Source organism: Panicum virgatum, chromosome 9N, assembly GCF_016808335.1.
Source record: "Panicum virgatum strain AP13 chromosome 9N, P.virgatum_v5, whole genome shotgun sequence".
NCBI classification, from domain to species: domain Eukaryota; kingdom Viridiplantae; phylum Streptophyta; class Magnoliopsida; order Poales; family Poaceae; genus Panicum; species Panicum virgatum.
The window spans coordinates 15,865,645-15,890,770 of record NC_053153.1 but is presented as its reverse complement, the minus strand read 5'-3'; the positions used below and the strand labels follow the sequence as shown (position 1 = coordinate 15,890,770).

The 25,126-nt window shown below is 45.1% G+C and overlaps 2 protein-coding genes and 1 long non-coding RNA gene across 16 annotated transcripts in view; 1 reads left to right on the top strand and 2 right to left on the bottom strand.

Moving 5' to 3' along the window:
• Window positions 1-250: 250 nt before the first annotated feature.
• On the bottom strand, window positions 251-1,608 carry LOC120691804. 2 transcript variants are annotated; one of them, XR_005682383.1, is made up of 4 exons: window positions 1,479-1,608; window positions 1,344-1,386; window positions 1,085-1,212; window positions 251-502 (listed from the first exon to the last, which is right to left on the bottom strand). It is a non-coding gene; the product is annotated as an uncharacterized LOC120691804 (long non-coding RNA). The 2 variants fall into 2 exon arrangements; XR_005682382.1 differs by having other exon boundaries at window positions 260-502; window positions 1,096-1,212.
• A 3,905-nt stretch (window positions 1,609-5,513) lies between these two features.
• LOC120688228 (protein IQ-DOMAIN 14-like) lies at window positions 5,514-7,726 on the top strand. The gene is made up of 3 exons (XM_039970435.1): window positions 5,514-6,240; window positions 6,358-6,597; window positions 6,678-7,726. The coding sequence occupies exons 1-3, from the start codon at window positions 5,809-5,811 to the stop codon at window positions 7,386-7,388; spliced, it is 1,383 nt and encodes a 460-aa protein (XP_039826369.1). The 5' UTR covers window positions 5,514-5,808; the 3' UTR covers window positions 7,389-7,726.
• Window positions 7,727-8,000: 274 nt separating this feature from the next.
• The window catches only part of LOC120688226 (DNA-directed RNA polymerase IV subunit 1-like), a 21,756-nt gene continuing 4,630 nt past the window's right edge, over window positions 8,001-25,126 (bottom strand). For 3 of the 13 annotated variants that reach the window (XM_039970429.1, XM_039970428.1, XM_039970425.1), the window contains exons 2-19: window positions 23,675-23,750; window positions 23,324-23,444; window positions 23,087-23,211; window positions 21,692-21,736; window positions 21,356-21,619; window positions 20,866-21,018; window positions 19,357-19,494; window positions 16,771-18,633; window positions 16,501-16,670; window positions 16,351-16,414; window positions 16,133-16,251; window positions 15,310-15,452; window positions 11,978-12,204; window positions 11,670-11,843; window positions 10,270-10,407; window positions 9,511-9,770; window positions 9,260-9,371; window positions 8,001-8,636 (exon numbers count right to left, since the gene is read on the bottom strand). In XM_039970429.1, coding sequence (XP_039826363.1) covers window positions 8,472-8,636; window positions 9,260-9,371; window positions 9,511-9,770; window positions 10,270-10,407; window positions 11,670-11,843; window positions 11,978-12,204; window positions 15,310-15,452; window positions 16,133-16,251; window positions 16,351-16,414; window positions 16,501-16,670; window positions 16,771-18,633; window positions 19,357-19,494; window positions 20,866-21,018; window positions 21,356-21,619; window positions 21,692-21,736; window positions 23,087-23,211; window positions 23,324-23,444; window positions 23,675-23,749 — 4,356 coding nt within the window. In that variant the 5' untranslated portion in view covers window position 23,750 and the 3' untranslated portion in view covers window positions 8,001-8,471. Of the gene's footprint in view, window positions 8,637-8,749; window positions 9,169-9,259; window positions 9,372-9,510; window positions 9,771-10,269; window positions 10,408-11,669; window positions 11,872-11,977; window positions 12,205-14,634; window positions 14,676-14,747; window positions 14,830-15,309; window positions 15,453-16,132; window positions 16,252-16,350; window positions 16,415-16,500; window positions 16,671-16,770; window positions 18,634-19,356; window positions 19,498-20,865; window positions 21,019-21,355; window positions 21,620-21,691; window positions 21,737-23,086; window positions 23,243-23,323; window positions 23,445-23,674; window positions 23,751-25,126 lie in introns of those variants that run through there. The other 10 variants (XR_005681007.1, XR_005681006.1, XM_039970427.1 and 7 more) reach the window with 10 other exon arrangements.

Here is a 25,126-nt window from a genome sequence, read left to right as displayed (position 1 = left end):
GGTTGCGGCTGCCTGCCCCGCAGCCGCACTGAGCGCATGGTTCGTTGCGGGTCAATGCGGCTGCCCGCCTCCCGCCGCATCATTTTTGCGGGCTTTGCGGCAGCCCGGTTTACGTCGCGACTAGCTATATGTCTCTGTCCGCCGCACGGTGTCAGCTGGGCAGCTTCCGCTAGGCACCAGTACCTGACCAATCAGCTCGACTGCAACAGCTAAAGCGGCTGTCCACTATCAGACATGTCACATCCAATCTGCCAAAATGTATATATATCATTGCAAATTTATATTGATTGATCACAACAACAATAAATTATTAAAATACAATACAATACAAAGTGAGTCTTCTGAACTACTTAGTAAATTTGCCAAAGACAATTTTCACGGTTACATAAGACTATAATCCTAAGCCGCCGTATCAAATAAATTATAAGCAACTGGCCACCAAAGCGAACATAAGAACATAAGCTCCTCTACTTCTTTCTCTTCAGTGACATCAAGCACCTAGCTGCAGTCTCCAGAGAAATCAAAAATAATTTAGGAAGTAGCTTTGTAATCATAAGCTACATCAACTGTTGTAACTGTTGCTATTATCTATTTTTGTTGTCCACAAGCCTGCATGTATAACTGTCAATGTGTGCAGAGCTTAACGAGTGCCATACCACTCATCCAGTGATTCAAGTAAAATAAACCGCTTTGTACTTATATAACACCATTGCAAGGGTTGGACTGATTCACAAGTCTGAAGACTTTTTTTGGCATTGTAAGCTTATAAAATTCTTGTGGTGGTTAGCAAAACTGGTTATCCTCTGATTCATGTTGTAGTATTGTTCTAAAACAAATTGAAATCATAATGCATAAGGAAAGTTGACATAATCAACAGTCTAATGAAACATCTAATTGGGTCAGTGTACAAAAATTGAGAGGTGTTTCATTTGAATTTCAGTTTTCTGTTCAGTATATATGGGTCTAATTAAGCACAAGAAACACCACAAAAGTCAAAGTATCCTACTGAAGCATTTTGAACCAACTTCAGAAAAGTGAGCACCGAAACAAAATCAAGCTGTGGAAGGAGAAGACAACCTAGTACCTAGTACCTACCGCCTAATCTACACCACAGCATGGAGAACCGTGGTCCTCCTTCCACCAGTTGCACGATTGACCAACAGAAGCAAGAGCAACCTTGCTAGCGGGAGCATCAGAATCCGAGGACTGTATCTGCAATCACCACTCGAAAATCATGAGCGGCACTCTCCCCATCCACTGCCTTCATCTTTTAAAATTTTAAAGATGGATTCCTCAAGTCAAAAGATTGCAATCCACCCTTAGATCCGAGTGGAAGAAATTACCTAGGAGGGGATGGATGCCGCAACAAAGGTTCCGTAGGTCCAACTGTCCAAGGAAAGAAGGCAAAGTTGATTTTCCGATGCTGTTGTACCAATCAAGAAAACAGCAACAATCTTGGGCTAGAGTGGAGAAATTACCTGGGAGGGCGTGGTTGCAGCAACGAAGGTAGGAACGAGTACGCCTAGCGGCAACAGAGGAGCCCGCAACCATGAGCGGATCGACCTCGAGCGTGCCGGCAAACGTCGGCGAGGCCGCCGGCAAGAGGGAATAATTGATGGAGCGTCGATGAGATCGAAGGCGACGAAGGGAGAGTGGTCGATGGGAGACAACAGTGGATCTGCGGGCGAGTGGCGTTGCATCGCACAAGCGGATAACAGCTCACGGACGGCAGCGCTCGGAGCGAACAACGGACAGCAGCGCACGGACGGCGCCGCTGCCGCCGCCCCTCTCACCCTCGGAACCCCTCTCCCCCCATCCCATTCTTTGCGGGCGCGGCGGCGCCGCTGGGCCCTGTTGGCTGGCCCGCATGGAGCCGCTTCAGCTATGCGGGCTGATTTGCGGCGGTATGCGGGTATGCGGCGCGGGTCCAGCCAGCGGGCTTGCGGCAAAGCCCGCCCCGCTTGCATCCCTACAGCTAGCTCTGGCTATCTGAAATGATCCGTGCCCGCAGGCCGCAGCAACCTTGCAAGGTAAGCATCACCCTCCATCATGGGCTCATGACACGGCATATATGTCGATCACAATGGAATGGATGGCACTGCACCGAGCTGAATGTACACGTGCTGTCTCATTTCGTAGCTATGTAATGCAAGAGCTGGACCAAGATGTGCTCATGTCATGTGCTTGGATAATGAGTCGGCTCGGCTCAGTCTGGCTCGTCACATTAACGAGCCAGTTTGGTTCGGCTCGTTTGGAAAACGAGCAAAAAAGGAAGCTCGGCTCGGCTCGGCTTGTTGGAGCTCGAGCCAACTCGTACGAGCTCGCGAGCTAGACGAACAACTAAGTTCAAATTAAAAATCGAGTCAACTGGCAACTGCAAATTGGTACAAAGCTAGTAAGAAACTTTCAGTAATTTCGCAAAGCAAATTTGAGGTGGATCATTATGGACGCAAGACTCACGAATTGCACCAAGTAATATAAAAGAATCGAACATACAATAGAGAAAGCGAGGAAACCTGTAGAAAAACAAATAAGATTGAGAGTAAACTACAGAACTTGCAGCGTGACCCAGCAGGGGCTGCGGAGTGGGCTTAATTACAGCTCTAGCAAATGAAGAAGCATGCCCCGCTCGCACAGGATGCCCCTCGTCTAGATGCACACCGCAGGATACATGAATTTCGAAGGATCATGAATAATTCCGAATTGATCCCAGCAGGGGAACATCTATTCCTCGCACCTGCGATGGGAATCCATCCCATCGCAGAAGGGTCGGCCGTGCTCCGCCCCGCCCTTGCTCCCCCGCCTCCCGGGCTCCGGCGCCTCTGCCGCCGCCACCCTCCCTAACCGAGCTCGCCGCCGCCTTCTCTCGCCCCACCGCCGGCATCGCCTACCGGCTGTCCGGCCCCGCCCGCCCGGCCGAACCGTCACCATTGCCTAGTCGGCGCCGCTCCCGACCCTCTCCTCTATGGCCGGCGGCCATGGAGCCACCCCACCCCCAGTAATCCGTGATCATAAGACCGCCGCCTCCCTCTACCACCCCGGCCGCCGGTGACCTCGCCACCTACCACCCCTTCCCTCCCCCCTCCCCATCCCCTGGCTCGCTGGTTGCCGCGCCCCTCCCCAGTCTCGAGGTAGAGGATGAACACAGCTAGGGCGGGCGCTGATGCGATGGCTCGGAGAAAAATCGCGCGCGCGATAAATAGAAATCGCCCAGCAGTGGATAAGGAACCCCAAGCCAATTGGCGACGATGCTCTCTCGTACGCGAGATCCAGACAGCACGTGCTTCCCAGCCTATTCACCCTTTCCCCCCGGCCTGCGTAACTAACTAAGGCTTCTGTTCTGTGTCTTCTTCCATCCAACCCCTTCAACGAGTTCGTTCGTAGTTTCCTTATAAAAAAAATGGTTCCTAATTTTCTATGTTTGCGCACAAGTAAGATACGCATCTCTGATCCCTGACGATCGACGACATGTAATAGTTATCTTAGGAATCATGCGAAGAAAAAAAAAACTTGCCGGGAAGCACGTTCAAACAGCAGTGCCACTACCCGATCTGAAGCTTTGGATTTGGTCGATCCGAATGGAATTCAAGTGGGGACATGCCATGAGCCAAACCGGTTCAAAACTAGGCAGACCAGAGCCCCGCAACATGAAATTAATCGAGCACGGACAGGCCTCGCGCACGGACCACGCACGCATATGGTCCCTCCAGCCAGTCCGATCGTCGTCTCGTCCGTCCGCGATCTTGCGCTACAGCGAAACAACGTTCAAATCCATGCTCCGGACCGAGATGAATTCGTCCGCAGGCACAGGCAAACGCATAACCCCTTGCTAGACCCGCTACAGCCACAGTGGACAATGCCATGCCGCCCGAAAGGACGCCCACGAGCCTGCCCATTGACACCGCCCTGTGTGTCGATCTGTAATTCTGTAGCCTACACCTGCAGCGCCACCTTAGAAGCCCGTACCGAGGGATGGTAATGGGCCATGGTCCTAATGCTCTCTTCACAATTCTATTTGTTCTTTAATTTTTTAACTCAATCTTGAATAAGATTAGAGCCCTATCCTTTTAGGACACGGCCCTTATATTATCTAGGCAAAAAATTATAACCGCCACAGTCAATTCGGGCACCGTACGGTCGATTCAAGTGGACCGTCCGATCTAGCATCGGACAGCGGCACTGTTCGCAGGCGCAGGGCCATTCTGCGGTTCGAAAATAAGCGTGCGCTGGCTGTATCTATCTTGCGAGGGAGGGGAAAGAAGATGGCCTAAAAGGTTCAGACTTGGATTGGCCTCGGATCATGTGCTCCAAAAGCTTGCTTAATGGTGGTTAAAAAGAGATTGAGATTCAGTGACGTACTACACGTGCAGTTACTGCCACTGATGTGTGGGCCCATGCGCCGTGGGGCCCACGTGTCAGCGGCAGTAACTGCACGTGCAGTACTGCACCGGATCCGTGTCCGTTAAAAAGGGGCGCCCGGTCAGATCAGATTGTGACGCCGGCTGAGCTGTGCCATGCCATGTGTGGCCTCCGATAAGGATAAACAAGCTCGCAACTGTAACTTGTTTATGGAGGTGAGCTGTGGCGGCCCAGTGGAGGTGGAGGGTAGTCTCTCTCACCACCACCTCAGTGACCTCACCCTCACCACATGCTGCAGCTCTGACTCTTCATGGCGATCGCGTGGCGTCATCCCTATCATGAGCGGATGGATCCCCCAGTAGACTACTGAAAACAGCAGTCTGGCTGGCTGGCAGCATCGAGTTCAGCGGCACCTCGATCTGCAAAAGTCCAACCGTTTTTTTTTCAGATAATGGAGGCCGTGTTTAAATCCCAAAAGGCAAAACATAAATTTTTTTAAATCGCTTGTATGATGTATTAAATATAGTTAAAAAATAAATCGCATTACACAAATGGACTGTAAATCGCGAGACGAATCTAATGAGACTAATTAGGGCGTGATTAAGCACTAAATTGCTACAGTAATGATACAGTAAATATGCTCTAATGATCCTCTAATTAGGCTCATTAGATTCGTCTCGTAGTTTACAGACAAGATCTGTAATTAATTTTGTGATTAGTCTATATTTAATACTTCAAATATTAAAGATTCCATTAAAAAACGCAAAAAACGCAAAATGTAAAATGAACTAAACACACCTGGAGTTGAGAGCGGCCTAGCAAAATCTGCAATTTCAGAATCGGAACCAGTCCTGATCGGCACTTCTGCAGCCTCGAGTCCTGAACGTTTGGAAGACCAATCTCTCAGTGCGGGTCAGTACAGAACCCTTGGATTATTCACAGGATTTCAGGGCCGGAGAATTCCAGTCGGATACGCGCCGGAATCGGCCGGAGGTAGCAGTGCCGTCGGGCGCCACGTGGATAGATGCTGCCGCCGGTTACGATCCACCACCAAACGAACCACGAGCGCGCCATCGCCGAGGCCTGCGTGCCCGCCTGGAGGCTGGAACCCCCCCTGCCGGCTGCCGGCCGCTGGTCCTGGCCGGCTGGCCCTCTCCCCTCCCACTAGTTATTGCAGGCGTGATCTGCCGCGCGCAGCGCTGCGTCGCACATGGACATGGCGCCCTCGCTCGCCGTAATATATTCCGTCCCGTCCACCGGCTCCCCTCCGCTGCACTCCACTGCCCCGCACGCCCCTGCCACATGCCGGGCCTCGCCGTCCAGCGGTGGTTCCTCAGCTGAAGCGACCGGGCTCGCTTTGCGTCTCCTGCGCGGCACTGCGATGCTGGCTCTGCGACGGGGCCGGTGGTGACTTGCTGAGACAGCTTGCGATCCCGCGACCGTGGCGGGATGGGCAGGGCGAGCAAGTGGCTCCGGAGCTTCCTGCCGGGCAGGAGGGGCAAGGCCGGGGCGGCGGACCCCGCGGACCTGGCGCTGGCGCTGCCGGGGGCGACCACGACGACGCCGGCGTCCACGCCGGGGGCCAAGGAGAAGAGGCGGTGGAGCTTCCGGCGCCCGGCGGCGGCGTCGCCCGCCAAGGACGCGCAGGGCGGCCGGCTCGCGCACTACGGGTCCCTGGAGCCGCGGGTGCTGGACCCGGACCAGCACGCCGTCGCCGTGGCCATCGCCACGGCGGCCGCGGCCGAGGCGGCCATGGCGGCCAAGCATGCCGCCGCGGCCATCGTCAGGCTCTCGTCGTCCGCGCCGGGGTCCAAGCGCACCGTCATCGGCATCGACGAGGCCGCCGCCATCAAGATCCAGGCCGTCTTCAGATCCTACCTGGTGAGTTCGGCGACCGCCATGCGCTCGCTCTATGCGTTCGTGGCCAGTTGCATTGACTTTGGATCGATCGGGTCTTGGGCCCCGTGACGTGGCCTGACGTGTCGCGACCGGCTGCAGGCGAGGAAGGCGCTGTGCGCGCTGCGCGGGCTCGTCAAGCTGCAGGCGCTGGTGCGCGGCCACCTCGTGCGCCGCCAGGCCAGCCACACCTTGCGATGCATGCAGGCGCTCGTCGCCGCGCAGAACAGGGCGCGCGCGGCGCGGCTGCGGATGCTCGAGGACGACAAGCCCGTCCGGACGCCGCGGACGACGCCGACCCGGCGCAGCTCGCCGCGCCACCCGCGTTTCCGCCACCACCAGGTACGCGCGACGGCCCGTGCGTTCTCGTTGCCATCTGCCAGCCTGAACAGGGGGATTTTTATCGGCAATGCGTCGCACAGGACATGGAGGAGAACGTCAAGATCGTGGAGGTGGACACCGGCGCCGGCGGCGAGGTGCACGGCACGCCGCGGACGTCGCGCCGCAGCAGCTGCTACGTCACGCCGCTCTGCCGCACGCCGTCCAAGAACGAGCTGTACCAGAAGATCTCGCCGACGCCTTCCGCGCTCACCGACGCCAGCGCGCGCACGTACAGCGGCCGGTACGACGACTTCTCCTTCGCCACCGCGCGGAGCAGCCCGTGCCGCTACGCGCCGTCGAGGCCGCCGCACCACCGCGACGAAGGCGCGGACAGGCCATCGGCCGACCACCCGATGTTAGTGCCCAGCTACATGGCGAACACGGAGTCGTCGCGCGCCAAGGCGCGGTCCCAGAGCGCGCCGCGGCAGCGGCTGTCGGTGTCGTCCGCCGCCGAGGCTGCCTGCCCGTGGGAGCAGCAGCCGAGCGGCGGCCGGCGCAGGGCGTCGCTGGAGAGCCAGGCGCAGGCGACGCCGGGCGCGCGCGGGGCAGCGCCCAAGTGCGGGCCCGTGCGCGTGCAGCGGTGCCCGTCGCAGGCGAGCGCGCCCGGGGCGTGCCCGTGGGGCGCGAGGTTGGACCGGTGGAGCGCGTCGGCGCACGACAGCGAGTGCGGGTCGACGAGCACGGTGATGACCGCCGCCACCACCACGTACTGCTGGTCGCTGCTGGCCACCGACAACGCCGGCATGGCTTGAGGCGACCTCGAAGGACCTGACTCGCGCTCACATGGTTTGTGAAGAAATGCTGCTGTGCCTGTAGGGACGGGACTTCAGGTAGCTGCGAGTACTGAATTCTAGTGACAGCTCACTGTAGTTAACAGTAGAAGAAGCTGGGCTCCAACTCTGCAAAATCTGTACGAGTGTTATTCAAGGATTCCATGAACGACGAGACAGTTTTGGTGTTTTTGCGTGCCAAGAATCATGCACTGGTGTCTTTTCGTAGTACTTTGTTGTGTCACCGTTCGGCTTGTATTTCGATCTGTCAAGTCCTGGTCGTTTCAGACCCAAATGAAGCATGAGGAATCATCAGTGTCCTGTTGCTACGGAATGAGCAATGAGCAGTACCTGCTGAGAGTCTGAGACTGTCAAACAGTACATAGATGATTTCTATCTGTGTTGGCAGGCCTCCTCACTCCCACATTTCCACCGACTTGAGCTACTCAGCTGGCCGGGAGCCAGAAAAACTGGCTCGGGTTTGAGGGAGATGGAGTTGGCGGTACATGGGCGGTGATGGGGTGCATTTGCTATACCACAAATCAGCAAGGTGCCCGACACCACCTGCACGCCTTCTGCATTTACCATTCCGAATTAGGTTTGTCACAAATATCGTACTGAATCACAACATAAGCTTTCATGGTTACCACAGTAGAATGCCGGGAGGTGCAAGTAGTACAAGGAGGTGGTAGCGCCTATTGTATGCCGTGCCACCAACAATTCTCGGAAACAAAATAAACGAATATTGCACCACATCATGTTCTAGTGACGCAATATGCTCACAATACACAACATGCAGGCTAGCAGACGAGTAGACTAGGACTACGGAAATGGAGGCATGAAACCAGAGTCACGACTCTTTCAAACCTGCCTTCGGTAGTCCCAATGAGTTGAGTTGAGTTGATATTCATCCCAATCCCGACGACCTTCTATAGGAAGATGCACGAGATCTATGCTGATTCATTCTTTCTGAGCAATTTGAGCACCCTTCATATGGTCTGGTCTGGTCTGGTCAGGACAGGACAAATGCCAGGAGCACTACCATGTGCCAACTAGTGAGACAACTTATCCTCTAAGGTATAGTTTCTTCTCAAAATAACTTCCTAGTTGAGGTGAAATAGAATTTGCAGCACCCTGAACACACTTGTTGTAAGAAAAGTCTTCAGTTGTATCATCATTCCTCAGTAAAATGAAGCATCTTGTACCTGGGTGACTAGGATTCAGTCCGATCTGCAAGGAGGACAACAACATCAGAAAACACCATAGGAAATGTCAGCCTTAGTGCACTGCATAAAACTTTTCACATCATGTTTATGGAATGCAATAGTAAGGTTGTAATCCACCTTTAGTGTCATCCGGTCTATGAGTGGAAGGATTATTGTTTGCTCAACCTTGAGATGCTTACAGTGCTTACAAGGCTGATAATAAGGCTTACAATGATAATTGCACGTGACCCTTTTCCAGCAAATTGGACAGCTCGTCAGTGATGTTTGCTAAAACCAATGACATTAAACAAGCTTGGCCAAAGGACAACATGTTAAATACACAACCTGGTCATGGTAGGTTATTCTTTTAGCACAGGTGTGCATGTAATTTTTGAAACCTGGGTGTGACTGTGTTTGGTTCTTCGGGTGTGTTGCAAGTGTTCTTTACCCTCTTTATCTTCTTGATATAATGATACATAGCTCTCCTGCGAGGTCAATACAGGAACCATATGTCTAAAAGAAACCTACTCTTTGTAAACTGAGAGGATCCCTTCTAACTGTTTCATGATTTCACAATTATCAGAGTTAAGGTGAGTAAAATGGCAAAGATATTCCGAAAAGAACAGATATCATTTATATAATTATCACCTTAATTTCTTTTACTCCAACACCAATCTTTTCAGCCCCTTTGGGATGAAACTTCAGGGCTTTGACTAATAGTGATTTATCTGGCTCCATCACATATCCATTTAATGGGTACCTTCATGCAAGTTAAAGAAGAAATCACATAAATTATAATGAAGATATAAATTAAAAAAGGAAAAAGGAAAACAAAAATATGCATGTTGAACAGAAATAAAACCAGTAAACTAGCTCCATGGAGGGTGATATTGTCTTACTCTCTTAGCATGTTCTGTAGCGAAGTACGCATATCAATAATGTTATCCCATATACCAACTTTAGCCTGAAGAAAGCCTTGGTCGATGGTTATGTCTCCACCGTTGATGGTTGCATTGCCTTTATACTTGCATGCTAACCTACATCTCAAAGAATTTTCAGTACTATGTCTGCAGGTATCCATATGATTCTTTTCAAAATTCCGAACTTCAGGGTCGCATAAGAAACCATAGATGCTCTCATTTTCTTCTGGTTCATGTGGCTGCAAAATATGGTAACTGTTAGCATGAAATTAAATATCTGAACATTCTAGAAGTATATTTATTTTCTCCATCAATTACATAACTAAATGCAGCAACCAAATTCTGCTTTTTTTTGAAGAAAATTCTGGTTAAATCCACTACACCAGTCAAGAGCTTAGCTTAATCAATCGAAACATCACGATGAGCTCACATTGATATTGCAAAAAAGAAAAAAACTAACACTCTTTGTTAAATATCCATAAACAATCAAGAAGCATTGGAGGCCAATAAACAATAGTATGCTTGAAATTGTGAGAAAAGAATTATAAATAACCCATCCCTGCTTCCGCGAAAAAAGTAAACTCCACAATTATAAAGCAGTACGTAAATATTGGTGTAGTGGCTGGATGCTCATCAAGCCCCTCGAAAAACTGTCATTGTCACTTTCTGGAGTGCGTTGAAGTATATCTCGAAAATATTGTGCATGTGTTACTCTGGTAGCGCGTTTTGAATACACACCTTTCCCACATGCATAATTTCAAAAGGCCCTGACGTCCCATTGAAAGGCTCTTTGCCCCAAGCAATTGCATCTAGACTTCCACACAAATTGTCCACTGAACATTGCTTTGCAGCATTTATAAAACTTTGTGCAGGCCTCTGTAGAAAGCAAGATAAAATCACAATAGGATGGGAGCACTTAAACAGCCAATTCATGTAAACCAAATTAGTTAGGGGAACATATCTGGTGGAAACCGCAACCTTCGTGAAAACCCGTGCAAACCATGGCAAAAGAATCGTCTAAATTCACCAAAAAAATCACACATGTAGATGATATGATGATACACAACCTTGTAAAATATCTTGTCCAAACTCGACTTCGTTTCTGAGATATAAAAATAACAAATTTCTAACAAATCATCAAGACAGCTTTCTGGCTTGAAATTTTTTATTTTTATATCTCACAAACAAAGTCGAGTTTGGACAAGATATTTTACAAGATTGTGTATCATCATATTATCTACATGTGTGATTTTTTTGTGAATTTAGATGACTTTTTTTGCCGTGGTTTGCACGGGTTTTCACAAAGGTTGTGGTTTTCACCAGATATGTTCCCATTAGTTAAGGAACATATCTGGTGGAAACCGCAACCTTCGTGAAAACCTGTGCAAACCATGGCAAAAGAATCGTCTAAATTCACCAAAAAAATCACACATGTAGATGATATGATGATACACAACCTTGTAAAATATCTTGTCCAAACTCGACTTCGTTTCTGAGATATAAAAATAACAAATTTCTAACAAATCACCAAGACAGCTTTCTGGCTTGAAATTTTTTATTTTTATATCTCACAAACAAAGTCGAGTTTGGACAAGATATTTTACAAGATTGTGTATCATCATATTATCTACATGTGTGATTTTTTTGTGAATTTAGATGACTTTTTTTGCCGTGGTTTGCACGGGTTTTCACAAAGGTTGTGGTTTTCACCAGATATGTTCCCATTAGTTAGGGAACATATCTGGTGGAAACCGCAACCTTCGTGAAAACCTGTGCAAACCATGGCAAAAGAATCGTCTAAATTCACCAAAAAAATCACACATGTAGATGATATGATGATACACAACCTTGTAAAATATCTTGTCCAAACTCGACTTCGTTTCTGAGATATAAAAATAACAAATTTCTAACAAATCATCAAGACAGCTTTCTGGCTTGAAATTTTTTATTTTTATATCTCACAAACAAAGTCGAGTTTGGACAAGATATTTTACAAGATTGTGTATCATCATATTATCTACATGTGTGATTTTTTTGTGAATTTAGATGACTTTTTTTGCCGTGGTTTGCACGAGTTTTCACAAAGGTTGTGGTTTTCACCAGATATGTTCCCATTAGTTAAATCACATTGTACTTACAGAAAAACATGCTTCCGAAAATGGAGATGAGATCGATAACAAAGTGCGCTGCTGCTTTAAACCTTGACTGCTTAATGCATGGAACTGCCCAGTCACAGACAAGCAATCTGCAACAACTAGTAAGTGCTCCCGACGAACATTCCTTCCAATATCAGCCGTTACTGATTTTAAATACTGAAAATAGAACAAGTAAAATCATATGCTACAGATGAAATGATAGCAGACAATCAGTCTTGAGGAATATCAAACATAAATCTTCATCAAGAAGTGAAACGAAAACCAATGGCAACAAATATAGGGGCACATACTTCAACAAAGCATTTCCATGCCGAGTCTATGCCATATGAACAGAAAATATCGTATACATTCTTTGGTCGACTCTGCTCCCAGTCAATCAGCTCCATTACTGGAATGCAAGCATTTTGTAGAGTAGCCCAGAACCTCCCAGCCTTGCAATGCTCAGACATACCAACTTTCACAAGAAGTTCACCATCATGCCGACACTGGATCTCAACATCCTTAAATTCCAAAAAACCTGCACAGGAAAAAAATTGGGCAGTAAAAAATCAAATATCATTAGAATAATAGACATACCAACAAGTAAAACGAATTCGATCTTGAAGAGTGTTGTTTTCTAGGGAGAACTTAAATGCAATAGCATGTTCTGGCTGGTGATAGCTTCAGTCCAGAACAACTCCCAGAGATCAAAATGAGCATCTGAGAAAAATTCCCTTTTACCCAAGTTTGTAAAACATCACTGTAGAAAGATAGAGGGAATAGGAAAACACCGCACACCCTATGCGGGGGGGGGGGGGGGGGGGGTGACCTCTCATTATATAGCCAATGTGACTTGCAATACAAGAAGATGTACATACCCGACATGGGCCGCCCAATATGGGCCTACACGCCCAATATGGGCCTCAAGTATACGCACACAGCTATACACTCTATCACCCGCCCTCAGTCGAAGCATCAGGATTCCGGATGCAAAGGCTGGACCGAAAATCCTGAAATAGCTGCACAGGAAGTCCCTTCGTCATGATATCAGCGAACTGATATTGTGACGGCACATGAAGAACACGAACTTCGCCGAGAGCCACCTTCTCGCGAACGAAGTGGATGTCGATCTCAATGTGCTTGGTACGGCGGTGGTGGACCGGATTGGCAGTCATGTAGACAGCGCTGACGTTGTCGCAGTAGACCACGGTAGCTACCTTCAACGGGACATGAAGTTCCTGAAGGAGTTGGCGCAGCCAGCAACACTCGGCGACCACATGAGCAACAGCCCGGTACTCGGCCTCCGCACTGGACCGGGACACCGTGGTTTGTCGCTTGGACGACCAGGACACCAAGCTGTCGCCAAGGAAGACGCGGAAGCCTGATGTAGAGCGGCGGGAGTCGGGGCAGCCTGCCCAGTCGGCGTCGGAGTAGGCGATCAGCTTGTCAACCGGCCCAGTGCCGATGTGGAGGCCGGCTGACAGGGAGCCCTTCACATAGCGAAGGATGCGCTTGATCAGCGCAAGGTGAGGTTCCCGGGGGTCATGCATGAACAGACAGACTTGCTGTACTGCATATGCGAGATCCGGACGCGTCAGGGTCAGGTACTAGAGAGCGCCAGCGAGGCTCCGGTACTCAGAGGGGTCGGCGACAGGAGGACCCTCGGTAGCCGAGAGCTTGGCATGAGTGTCAACAGGTGTCGACGTCGAGTGACACTCGGCCATGCCTGCCCGCTGGAGAAGATCCAACGCGTACTGGCGCTGGCTGAGGAACAGCCCGTCGGAGGAGCGCGTGACGGAGATCCCAAGGAAGTGGTGCAGCTCTCCGAGGTCCGTCATGGCGAACTCGGAGTGAAGACGAGCTGTGATTCGCCGGAGCAAGTCCGACGAAGAAGCCGTGAGGATGATGTCGTCGACGTACACCAGCAAGTAGGCGGTGGCGCCTCCCTCTTGAAGAACAAAGAGGGAGGTGTCGGTGGCAGAGGCGACGAAACCCAGGTGGCGAAGGTAGGTAGCAAAACGCTGGTACCACGCCCGCAGAGCCTGCTTCAGACCATAAAGAGAGCGCTGCAGCAAGCAAACATGGTCAGGAGGAGCAGGGTCGACGAAGCCAGGAGGCTGCTGACTGTAGACGATCTCCTCCAGGCGTCCGTGAAGGAAGGCATTCTTCACATCGAACTGGTGTATCGGCCAGTGTCGTGAAGTAGCGATGCTGAGGACGACCCGGATCGTGGCAGGCTTGACGACGGGGCTGAACGTCTCGCCGTACACGACGCCGTGTCGCTGGGTGAAGCCGCGAACAACCCAGCGAGCCTTGTGAGGGGCAAGTGTGCCGTCGGAGTGGTATTTATGTTTATAAATCCACTTGCCCGTCACAATATTGGCACCAGGAGGCTTGGGAACGAGCCGCCAAGTGTCATTGTCGACGAGCGCCTGGTACTCCTCAGCCATGGCAGAACCCTAGCGCAGGGGGGAGCGGAAGCGGAAGGCCGATCGTTGCCTTCTCGTGATACCATGTAGAAAGATAGAGGGAATAGGAAAACACCGCACACCCTATGCGGGGGGGGGGGGTGACCTCTCATTATATAGCCAATGTGACTTGCAATACAAGAAGATGTCCATGCCCGACATGGGCCGCCCAATATGGGCCTACACGCCCAATATGGGCCTCAAGTATACGCACACAGCTATACACTCTATCAATCACCTTATGATCTGCCGCACTATACTAAAAAGAATAGTCTTTTGAAGGAAGCCAAGATTTCTCAGAACCATCCATAGAATCGGTATAATTTGGTGCACAGTGGTTAAGACATTCAATTCCTTGCCAAGTATAAGTTGATACAAGCCAGATTTTGAACCTCTGGCACAGGCCTTATCTGTAACTTTGTGTAACCTACTATCTAGTGCAACAGCCCATCAGACTCTATAACCTACGTATTCAATATAAAAAAGATTCTATAACCTACCAATTTTCTCCAAACGAACACCAAGTTAACACGAGAAGTTCCTAAAAGATATGTAAATATATCAGAAATGTGATCAACAACCAACAAAAATTTCAATCATCGAGTCAACTGGAAAAAAAAAGAGTACCTTCGCTTTCATGTCTCCATAAAAAATCTACATCATTTTCCAAGCAAAAAGTGTCTGACTGTCTGGACCTATGAAGCAACGTGCACATCGATAACTGATTATAAATTTTCTTTTGAGGATTTGTTAATTGCTTTCATTCCCAAATCTAGTGGGCTTAGCTTGTGCTAGCAAATGGGTGGTTTGCACTCGATACATTCCTAAGATTCTATATATCTACATATCTCGAATCAGCCAAACTTCAAATCACAATTGCAGTATGGACTAATATCATAGCTAAATTTATTGTGAGTGTCTGCTTAAGACAATACAATCTGTCGCTACAAAATCACGTGATATTAGAATAATAAAAAGCCACATGAAACGAAGTATGGTTTCACAAAATGTCAGAAAACACACACAGCCATACAAGGTGCACCCGGAAATACTTTACCTCTCCGCACTGCAGCTTAGAAAGGAATCCTATAGCTAAGATCATGATTTCTAAGTTCTACAACTCGCAATAGAAATATGGGATATATTTTGTAAAAGATATATCAAACCATAACAACCTTTCAGTAGTGTATCCAGTATGATTGGAATCACTCTTTTCTTGATAATGTCCAACTGAGACATGGAGTTGGATTCAGCTTGTGCTACCACTGTGATACAGCAAGTTGAATTTTGAACACACTCATCACCTACTGAACATTTTCTGCAGAGAAGTATTTACATCAAAAGATATAGCATAAGAGATGCAAAGAGCGAAGTAGACTATATGGTCAAAAAAAAAAGAGAGAGAAGTAGACTACATATAGAGATGCTTGTATGATTGTAACACAAGCCTCTGTGGTGCCCCATATGACACCTACTGCCAAATCAAACTTTAAACATATTGCCGACTTTGTTCAATAATTCAGTGAGTCTAATTATTTTAATATAAGACGTTTCACAGAACAAATTCTCAATAAAAAATATAAAGTATTTATATCTAACGAGAACCATAGTAAATTCAAAAAATTCAACAAACTAGGTATAGGTGGATATATTGTATGAAATTTGAGGTCTAATTATCTGATACAGCATAAAGAACCTACACCAATATTTTTTTTAATCTTGAGTCATGTGCATGGAAGAAATGAATTATCAGGTATAAACTAATGCTCCTTACACACAAACATTTTGTAATGTGCAGTATGCTAATGCCCAATCCTGTCTTCTTGGCACACATCAAGAAATCTAACATATACACCCATAAAAAATTGGCAAAAAAATGATGTTAAATTAGCTACCTATGTATCAAGGTGCAAAGAAAAGCAACAAACCAACAATACAGAAAGAAGCAAATAATGAGATATAGATACTCATCAAAACACAAATAGCTTTGGTATTTACCTCTTTGAAATACAAACTGATGGGATTGCATTGTTTAGCTGGTTTTTAATTGTGTCATACTCTTTTGTAAGCTCTTCTACAACAAATCCCAATCCTAACCTTTTCTTCTTCATCATTTCCTGTAAATATGCACACAACGAAACAGATAGTTATATACCAATTTAATGCACGCAAAGAAAACAAAAATATTTGTTCATTTACTTAAAAAAGAACATAACCTTGCTTATATGAAAATGGGTGGTCCAAGGTCCTCCTTTTCTTCTTGTGTCACATCCATCATATCTAGTAAAAAAATGCAGCTAATATTGATCAAGTGCACAATATTAAAAGGTAAGATGGCAGAAAAAACAATGTTTTAGGGAACTAACATAATCATGACGATTTCAACCAAATCAGAGAAGTTTACTCGCTCGAGATGGTTTTTAACTTCTAGGGATGCATATTCCAGACCATATCTATACTTCTTCAAATGCTTTGACAGGAAAAGCAAACCAACATGATCACCAGAATTTGTACCCTTGTGACACTTAAATACTTCCTGCACAGCAAAATAAAATATATTGTTAGGGGAAGAAATTACAGAGGGCAGTGGCCACACGATAAGTATAGACATTAACAAACAGATAGAAGAATGTTACTTGTAGATTCATTAGAGGGGAGTCCTCTAAACCATTAACTGGGTGATCCAAAGCTCCATATGCAGCTTCTGAAACCGAACTAGCGGCCCAAGAACCAACAGGGGCACCAATTTCATCTATCCGATCACGATTACAATACATATCATCAGCAGTGTCATAAGAGAATTGTGTTATGTGCTGCCCGTAAGAACTTCTAACAGTTCCATCATAAGCAACATGTAGATCTCTCAAGTGATACATTAACTTTCTCGTTAGTGTCCCAGGCACATCAGCATGCTCACTGAAGAAGTTTGCCCTACCAGATATAGCATGCAGAAGACACTCCAATGGATTTAAACCCTCAATGAAGGAATGCCTGATTACAGCGTAAAGGTTTTGACCTCCCACACGTCCGTTGTTACCCTCAGCTTCACAACTTAATGACTTCTGCTCATTCCAGCTAATACATGAGAGTTCGGAAGGAATTCTGAAGGGAAATTTGCTTGCTGGAAGTTGAAGACCAACACATGCAGTTTGCTGCGCATATTTCAACATGCTACCCTTGCTTCCCGCATTAATCATCACCATCATCGAGTTATCATTGCTAACATGTTGTTGCACCATTTTTAGGAGATCACTGAAGACATCTTTAAATGCCATGATTGAAGATCTGACAACTGATAGATTGTTCAGAATATAATCAGATTGTCTGTAAGTTACATCTTCAGTTTCATCATGACACTTTAGAACAGGTATGTTGATTGGATCCAGCAATATTTGCTTGATTCGGAAAGCTTCTTCAGCTTCATCCAAAGCCAGTTTGACTCCCTCAGTCAGTTTTCTCCTTGAGTAATGATCTGAGAACATATACAGATCTGAAAGAGAGACACTTAAACCCCTCATTGTTAAGAACTCACAGAGTACTTCTTGGGCAGAAGAAAGGAAGTCAAGTGCCTTGTGGCCATACTGTTTGAACATGATAGAAAAGAGACCAGATGTGCTATTTTGTAACCAAGAAGACCCCGAAGAGCAGGTAAGAACTTCACTGTCTATTATGTGCAACTTCCTATCGCAAATGAAATTCATGCCTGAAGGAAGAAGCATGCTGAATAATTGCTTACCAGTCCACAGAGAACTTTGAAAGTCCATAGATTTAACTACTGCTGGTACTGGTGTGTCTGATACTGAAAGGCATAGCATTTGAAGCTGCTGTAATTCAGATTTCTTCAGAAAAATATCTGCACTTGTTAACAAATGTGCAGCAGCAAGAGAGTCATGTGTTAGTGACACCAAACTCCGACCATCTTGCATATTCAACAGCTGCTGGTGTAAGCTTACCAGCTCTCCAAGCTCAATTCTTGATCGTATAGATTGTGGGATATATCCATGCAAACAATCCCCATCAAAGTCTCCCAAAAAAGGTGTACAGCATAGTGGATTGATTGATACAACAGACTGAATTGGAAGAATTTTTGTAGACAATGCAATCAGTGAATGTTGATGAACTGAAGGAGGCCTGTTGATGAGAATAAGATCACCATCTTGCAATGGTCTATAGGCAATGTCGCCAACTTCTAGCTGATTTGCCTTCCGAATAAACATTAGCTTCCCATTTCGGCGAATAAACAGTTCTTCCTTAGCTAGAAGGTGCAGGTTGCACTTCAAATTCATATTTTCTAAATTATAAGTACTAACAGGCTCAGAAACAACCAAATTTGAAGCTAAACCTTCAGGAATGCCAATTTCCCATAACCTAATTTTTGGGTCTCCAACCATAATACTTCGAAAAGCATTATCTGATCTTTTGCTGAGAACAGCATCCTTTAGCCATTTCATTCCGTACGTATCTGTGGTTGTCTCCCCCTCTGTCTTTCTAGAGTATAACTGAAAGAAACAAAAATGTCAATGAATTAAGCTAAAGACATTTGCCAGTACCACAGTTATAATAAAATCTGAGAATTTATTGTTAATAGGCACTTAACAAAAAAAAATCATTTACCCTCATTCCGAAGTAACTTCCATAAGACATTTGGTTAAAGCTATGAAGATAATGACAAGTTTCAACAAATTGAAGGTTTAAGTTCCTTCAGTGCAATTGGATTGAATTTGTGTGGGAATATGTGAAGTCTATGATGCGTTAAAACTTAACAACACGTAACAGATATTGATATTCTTTTGATATTTGTCAGACATAGATATTCCTCTGATAACCATGGGACAAGTGTCGAGCATGTTCATGATTTTCACAATGGATCATGTAAGATGCATTTAAAGAAGCTGGCATTCTCTTTTATAGTCAGGTTAAGTTCCACGAAAAAGGATTAGCTGCATAGGTCATATGAGTGTGTTGAACACAATAAACAAAAGCTTCTTCAAATAAAAAGCACCTTACATTTGTCTAACGACCCAAAAAACCTAGAATTGTTAAATATAATGGTTCATCGACAACAGCTAGATTAGAGTAATTTAAATGGGTTTGGACAGAATAGAAAATATGATCGAATTGTTTGCATTTAAACACAGCATTTTTCTAAGAATTTAGCAGATCTGATAGATCAGAATGACATATATGCAATAAAAAAAAGAAGACAACACTAGCTTTCTTGCCTTGGATGACTTCAGGCATTCTGAAACTCGGCTTGAGACAAGTGAACTTGCGAGAACACTGAACTGTGGATGCTGACGGTAGTCATCAATTCTCCTACTGACATCAACCATCCTCTTGTAAGCCTTTGTTCTGTCATCCTACTTCAAACATGCAATGAATGAAATTGTATGTTTACAACAGAAAAGCCAACGTGGTTCAAATGTGTAGTGCAGTATAGTGCATCAGACCGTTATAACATGGACATTTGAACAAACCTAATCCCTCCATTTTTAAATAAATGTCTATTAGGACAGGCTAATTAGTTCATATATCTAAAAAAAAGATGGAGTATAACGGAAAAAAGAGAAAGTTCTAGCTCCATTTGAAATAAGTAAAAAAAGCTTGTGCATCTGGCAGCACAATGAAATTGTTTCCCACCATGTCGTGTGAGTAGAGCTCATTAACTTTTCTCAAACATTCAAGAAAATTGCATGTATTCCAGTATAGGAGGGGGAAAATAGGGTTACAAGGGTGGACCACCCACCTTGGAAACAAACAAAAAAAAGGGATAAGGATAGATAGAAAGACAGAAAAGCAACACGCCACGCCACAAAGGTCAGACTGCAGGCTAGGTTGGGGGCTTGGGGTCAATACTTGTGTTAAGCCTCTAGCTCAAGCCCGCAGTCCACAGATCAACATCTACGAAAACCAGCACATACAACCGTCTGGACTCCAGAAACACGCCCTCAAAGATGCATGAATCATGATGCTTCCAGGTAGCCCAAGCACCCAAGATGATCAGGGACACATCGGAGAATTTGGTTCCATGATTTGCCATCCAATAGTTTGGATTTCGCTGCAAGCCATCCAGATTTCAGATTTCTTCACCATTCCTTTCTCAAACACGCAAGAGAGATACGTGCTATTTGATTAAAGAAGGAATTAAAAAGGTAACAAAGATAAACATGCAAACACAACGCGTGCACCATGCATCCACACACGCTAGACAAATAGAACGGTCACGACAAGGACAGTAAAAAGATGACCACTAACACTATTCTTTTTTTCCTCAAACTCGCAGGAGAGCTGCGCGTCAATATATTAAGAAGAGAAGGGGGAAAGATCCCCAAGAAGTTACAGATATAAAAGGGCCTGCAACACACTCTAAAACAAGTTAAGAGAGGGGAGAGAGACCTAGAAATCTAGAATAGCCCCATGACACCATTTATTCACTAATGGAGTGAGAGGGAATAAAGAACTTGAAATCCTGATTTCAAATTACTCCATGCAATCTGGCAATGGCATGGAGTGAAGTGGACATTATTGATAGCAAATCAAGCGAAGAACTACTTCAAAGACATTAAGTGGATTTGCTCTGAATTAAATGACTTCCCATAGACTTACCAAAAGATTTACTCGAAACTATACAGATAGTTAGCATTTGAACTAGAATAATAGAAGGGTACTAATCACGAATGGATGGAAAATGATGAATAGATAACATTTAAAAAAAAAGGCATGCTACTTACAAAAGTTAGCCGCGCATCTGAAAGACCATATCCAATCTCCACAACACGATGGCAATTAGGAGTCACTGGTAAACATGATAGAAACAATAGCTCCCGCCTTGAAACAAATTGTTTTATAAGTTCAGGGTCACTTTTCTTCAACATGTGAAAGACCTGTAAATATGGCAAAAGAGATCAGGGACATTCTTACTTTCTGAAACAAGATATATTTATGTGAATATGAGCAGCAGATTGCCCTTGATTGGTACATTAAGTACTTCAGACAATACAAGTAACCCCATGCCCCCTTTCATGTGTCCTACACGGTACATTTTAAATCATCGGTATCTGATACAAAAACATGAGCCAAATTAACAGAGACCCTATTAACAATAATCAGACAATACATGGTCTTTTCTCAGGGGAAAAACAGTGGACGAGTAAATCTAATCTGGAAGCCAACACAGAATAGCCTATACCAAAAATGAATGGCTGGAAATGAAAACATTACTTGGTAGGGTGATAATATTATCTTGGTCATAGTAGACTGCAGTTGCTGATTTTCAGAAGGTACAAAATCCCAATAATCCTGGGGCAGGCCTTCAAGCAAACCTTTACCCTTTGACTTATTAGACACTCTGTCAGTAGCTTCTGCAACAATCGAAATTCTTTCCATCACGCTTGTGCTTCTGTGAAGTCTACTCTTGGATAATAATACTCTTGGACTTGACAGCGTCTTAAAGATTACGCTAGGGTAAAGTTTAGAGCCATCCTTCTGTCCAGTAAAAACACAAGGTTTAATACAAGGTGGAAGAATACGCCCCAATAGAACTAAATATGCACTTACCGAGCAATACTTGCATGCTGTTTGAACTGGTTCACTCCCCAATCTCTTCAATAAAGGAAACAATGATGTATAAGAGAAAAAAACATTAGTGTCATAACAAGTGCACCTCTACTAATTTTAGAAATAGATAAAACCATGGCAAGAGAATGCAGTAGGCATAATGTTGGACTGAGGATAAAAGCCCCCACCCCTCCCACTATAACACCTGGGTTTTATGGTCGGGTTGGCTAGGTGGGGCGTTCTAACTTGGTACCAGAGCCGAGGTCCTGGGTTCGATCCCTCCCGGCCACGCATTTCCGCTGCGCGATTTCCCTGGCTGCGTTCGCTGAGACCGAAGTGCTGAGACCGGACAGGTGGCACAGCCCCGCGGCTCGCCCGGCTCGCACGCAGTAGGGGGAATGTTGGACTGAGGATAAAAGCCCCCACCCCTCCCACTATAACACCTGGGTTTTATGGTCGGGTTGGCTAGGTGGGGCGTTCTAACTCATAATACCATAGTAAATACTTGTTTGTCCAAAAAGGAGGAACCCTTGGAATACCAGAAGCAGGGTCACACAAGGGAAAACATTAAACACTGAAGAAACAAAGGTAGCTATTATGCACATACAAAGATAACCTATTTCTAAAGCCCATTTAGCACAAACATATCCTGAATAAACATGACAAGCAGTCCTGTGGGACTAATAAAGAAACTGTTACCTACCTAAACATAAGTTAGCCATGTGCTTCCATATGTTAAAAACTAGATATACCATCGATGAACTCACTTGTAAGCAGTTGAATAACATCAAATAAATCTATAAGTGGAATAAAGCAATTATATAAATTCATCATGCCTGAGAATGCTATTTCTACAGTTTCACCTAGAGTTGAGTCAATTGTATGATTAGTTAGTACAAATCAAAGAGTTATCAAATGTGAAAAGAAATGCTCTGGTATGAAACTTCGATGCAGACAATAAATAATATTTATTTTCAGGACAAGATGACTTAACATGAGATGCAAAGAAAAGAGACTTATTAGGTAATAAGCATCAAACTGATATACACAATTTTCTTGAAAACATTCTATTGTTTTTATATGTATCAACACCTATAAATAAGTAATTGGTTACCTAAGAGGTAAATTCATTAATGAATAGCATTTACAGGTTCACTGTAGATGCATTAGTAATGATAAGTACTCCTGCTATTTATTTTACAGTCTTTTATTCTGTATGTAGGAATCTCTGGCCCATTTTAGTCCATCAGATCACCAAGGAGAGCTCTCGACAAAGGCCCTGATAATCTGAAAGTGATTCGGCTACTAAACTATGGTATCAATGAACTTTGGCAAAGATACAAAACATGTAGTGCTTAGTGAGGATGAAAATAGCTCGGTGTGGAAAGTACAAACCTTCAAATCTATGCTTTCCCTTGGACTAAGGCAGCCAGGACATATTTGATTTAGAAAGTGAACAACTTCATCGATAAAGTATGGGTTGTGTACAGTTGCTGCCAGCTTAGTCACACCAAAATGCCCTAAAATTTTGACAAGTTGGATCCCTTTGCACTGAAATGCATACAAACCACATGCTTCGATACTGCATGCTTAATATTACATTTCAAGGTAAGCATGTTTAATTTTACTCACCATCACAGTCACGTTCACTTTGAGATCCACAAGTCTCACACTGCGGCGAACCATTTGGTAGTCCTAACTTGGGACTAGTGACATCACTTACTTCTACTATGCTTATGCTGCTCAATTTTTCCTGACATTGTTAAATGATTGTAAAAAAAAGCAATGAATAGAATAATCAAATTACTCTATGTACCGACTTGATGAAAAAAAATAAACATTTGCATAGATGTCTAGGAGCATGGGTTGTAAATTGAAAAAACTTGCTACTCACAAAAGAAGACGGTGAAGTATAAAAGTAAAAAAAGTTTAGCACTTTACTTCCCGGGAGAAAAGGTGAGTTATGCAAAATTAGAAGCTTACCATATCTGCACTGGTCATGAGATCAATTTTTATGGCATTAAGAGTAGCTCTAGGAAGTTCGTGATTTAGCTCCATCCTGCACAACAGTAACGTGGTAAATTTCATGATGACAAAGTAGAAACCAAACAGAAGGAATAAGAGAGCAAGACTGTTAGTGTAAGCAGCAAAAGGCAAAAGATCGTTCTGAATATGATGGTTGAACTAAATTTCTTCAATTAACAGTATAATTAGTTATAATGAAAAAGGAACACAAAATAAGTAAGAGTACAATAATGATAGACCAGCCCTTAAATGACAAACCTTAAAAGAAAGACCAACCTAGGAGGAATTTGGTGGCTTTTTATTAAGAATGAAATACCCAAATTCGCCTCGACAAGGACTTGAACCTAGGTGGTCTAGGTGTACATCTACAATCACACTCTGGCAATGCATGTAGAGTATCCTACTTTGTTTCACTGTTAGCAGGCTACACTACACAGCATTTAAAATACTTACATCACAAATGAACTACTTGGAGAGTAAAAGGAATCGAAGAGAACCATTTCAAAATGGAAATATGATAGCACCAAATACCCTTCATAAACCATAGACAGGGCCTGAACCCATGTAATATAATATAGGTTATATGCAAGAAACAATATCAGGGATACAGCCCAATGTCGCAAGCATCCATATATTTCACTAAAAGGACATAACTTTGTCTCATGGGACCCCCCAACCCACCAGAAAAACATGCGTGCGTACACACAACATACAACGCAGTGGAAGCATGTACCGTTCTGCACAATATCACTCTCTGCTGCCCATAGTAGTTAGTAGTTACCTATTGAACCACAGCAACGAAGAATGGAACAGTAATCAAACAGCCAGTTTTAACCAATCGTAGGTAAAGTATGAACTGCTTTTCGCTTCAACTAGTACACATGAAAACATCCAATCAGAACACCAACGTTAACAAATGAACAAATAGAAATATAACAGCATGATACCAAATAACTAGCACAGAGCTTACGGACAATTGCTTCTACATGTGACAAGTTCTGACCGCGGTTGTGCTCCTATTACCGACTATCCTACACCCTCTTTCTCGCCATCACAGAAGACGTTATTATTTTTCCATAAAATCAAACAAAGCTTCTGAATTATGAAGATAAATGGTGTCTGAGCTACATTCTGATCTCCAGTGTCCGTTGTTATTGATCAAGCAAATTCCAGGCACTTCTCCACGGATGCACTAACTTGAAAGAAGAATTTCTTTTTGAAGAAAACTTTAAAGGAGAATGTCAAGGAGCAACTACAGATCGGTTTTCAGGGGTGGGGCACCAGACTAGAGAACCGTTGACTCTGTCCTGACAAGAAGCTTGTCAGGTAACCGCAATCCGCAGGTCTTTTCAAGGACTAATTCCTTGAGGCACCCTGACAACACGAGCCACGGTGGAGATCAGGACTATT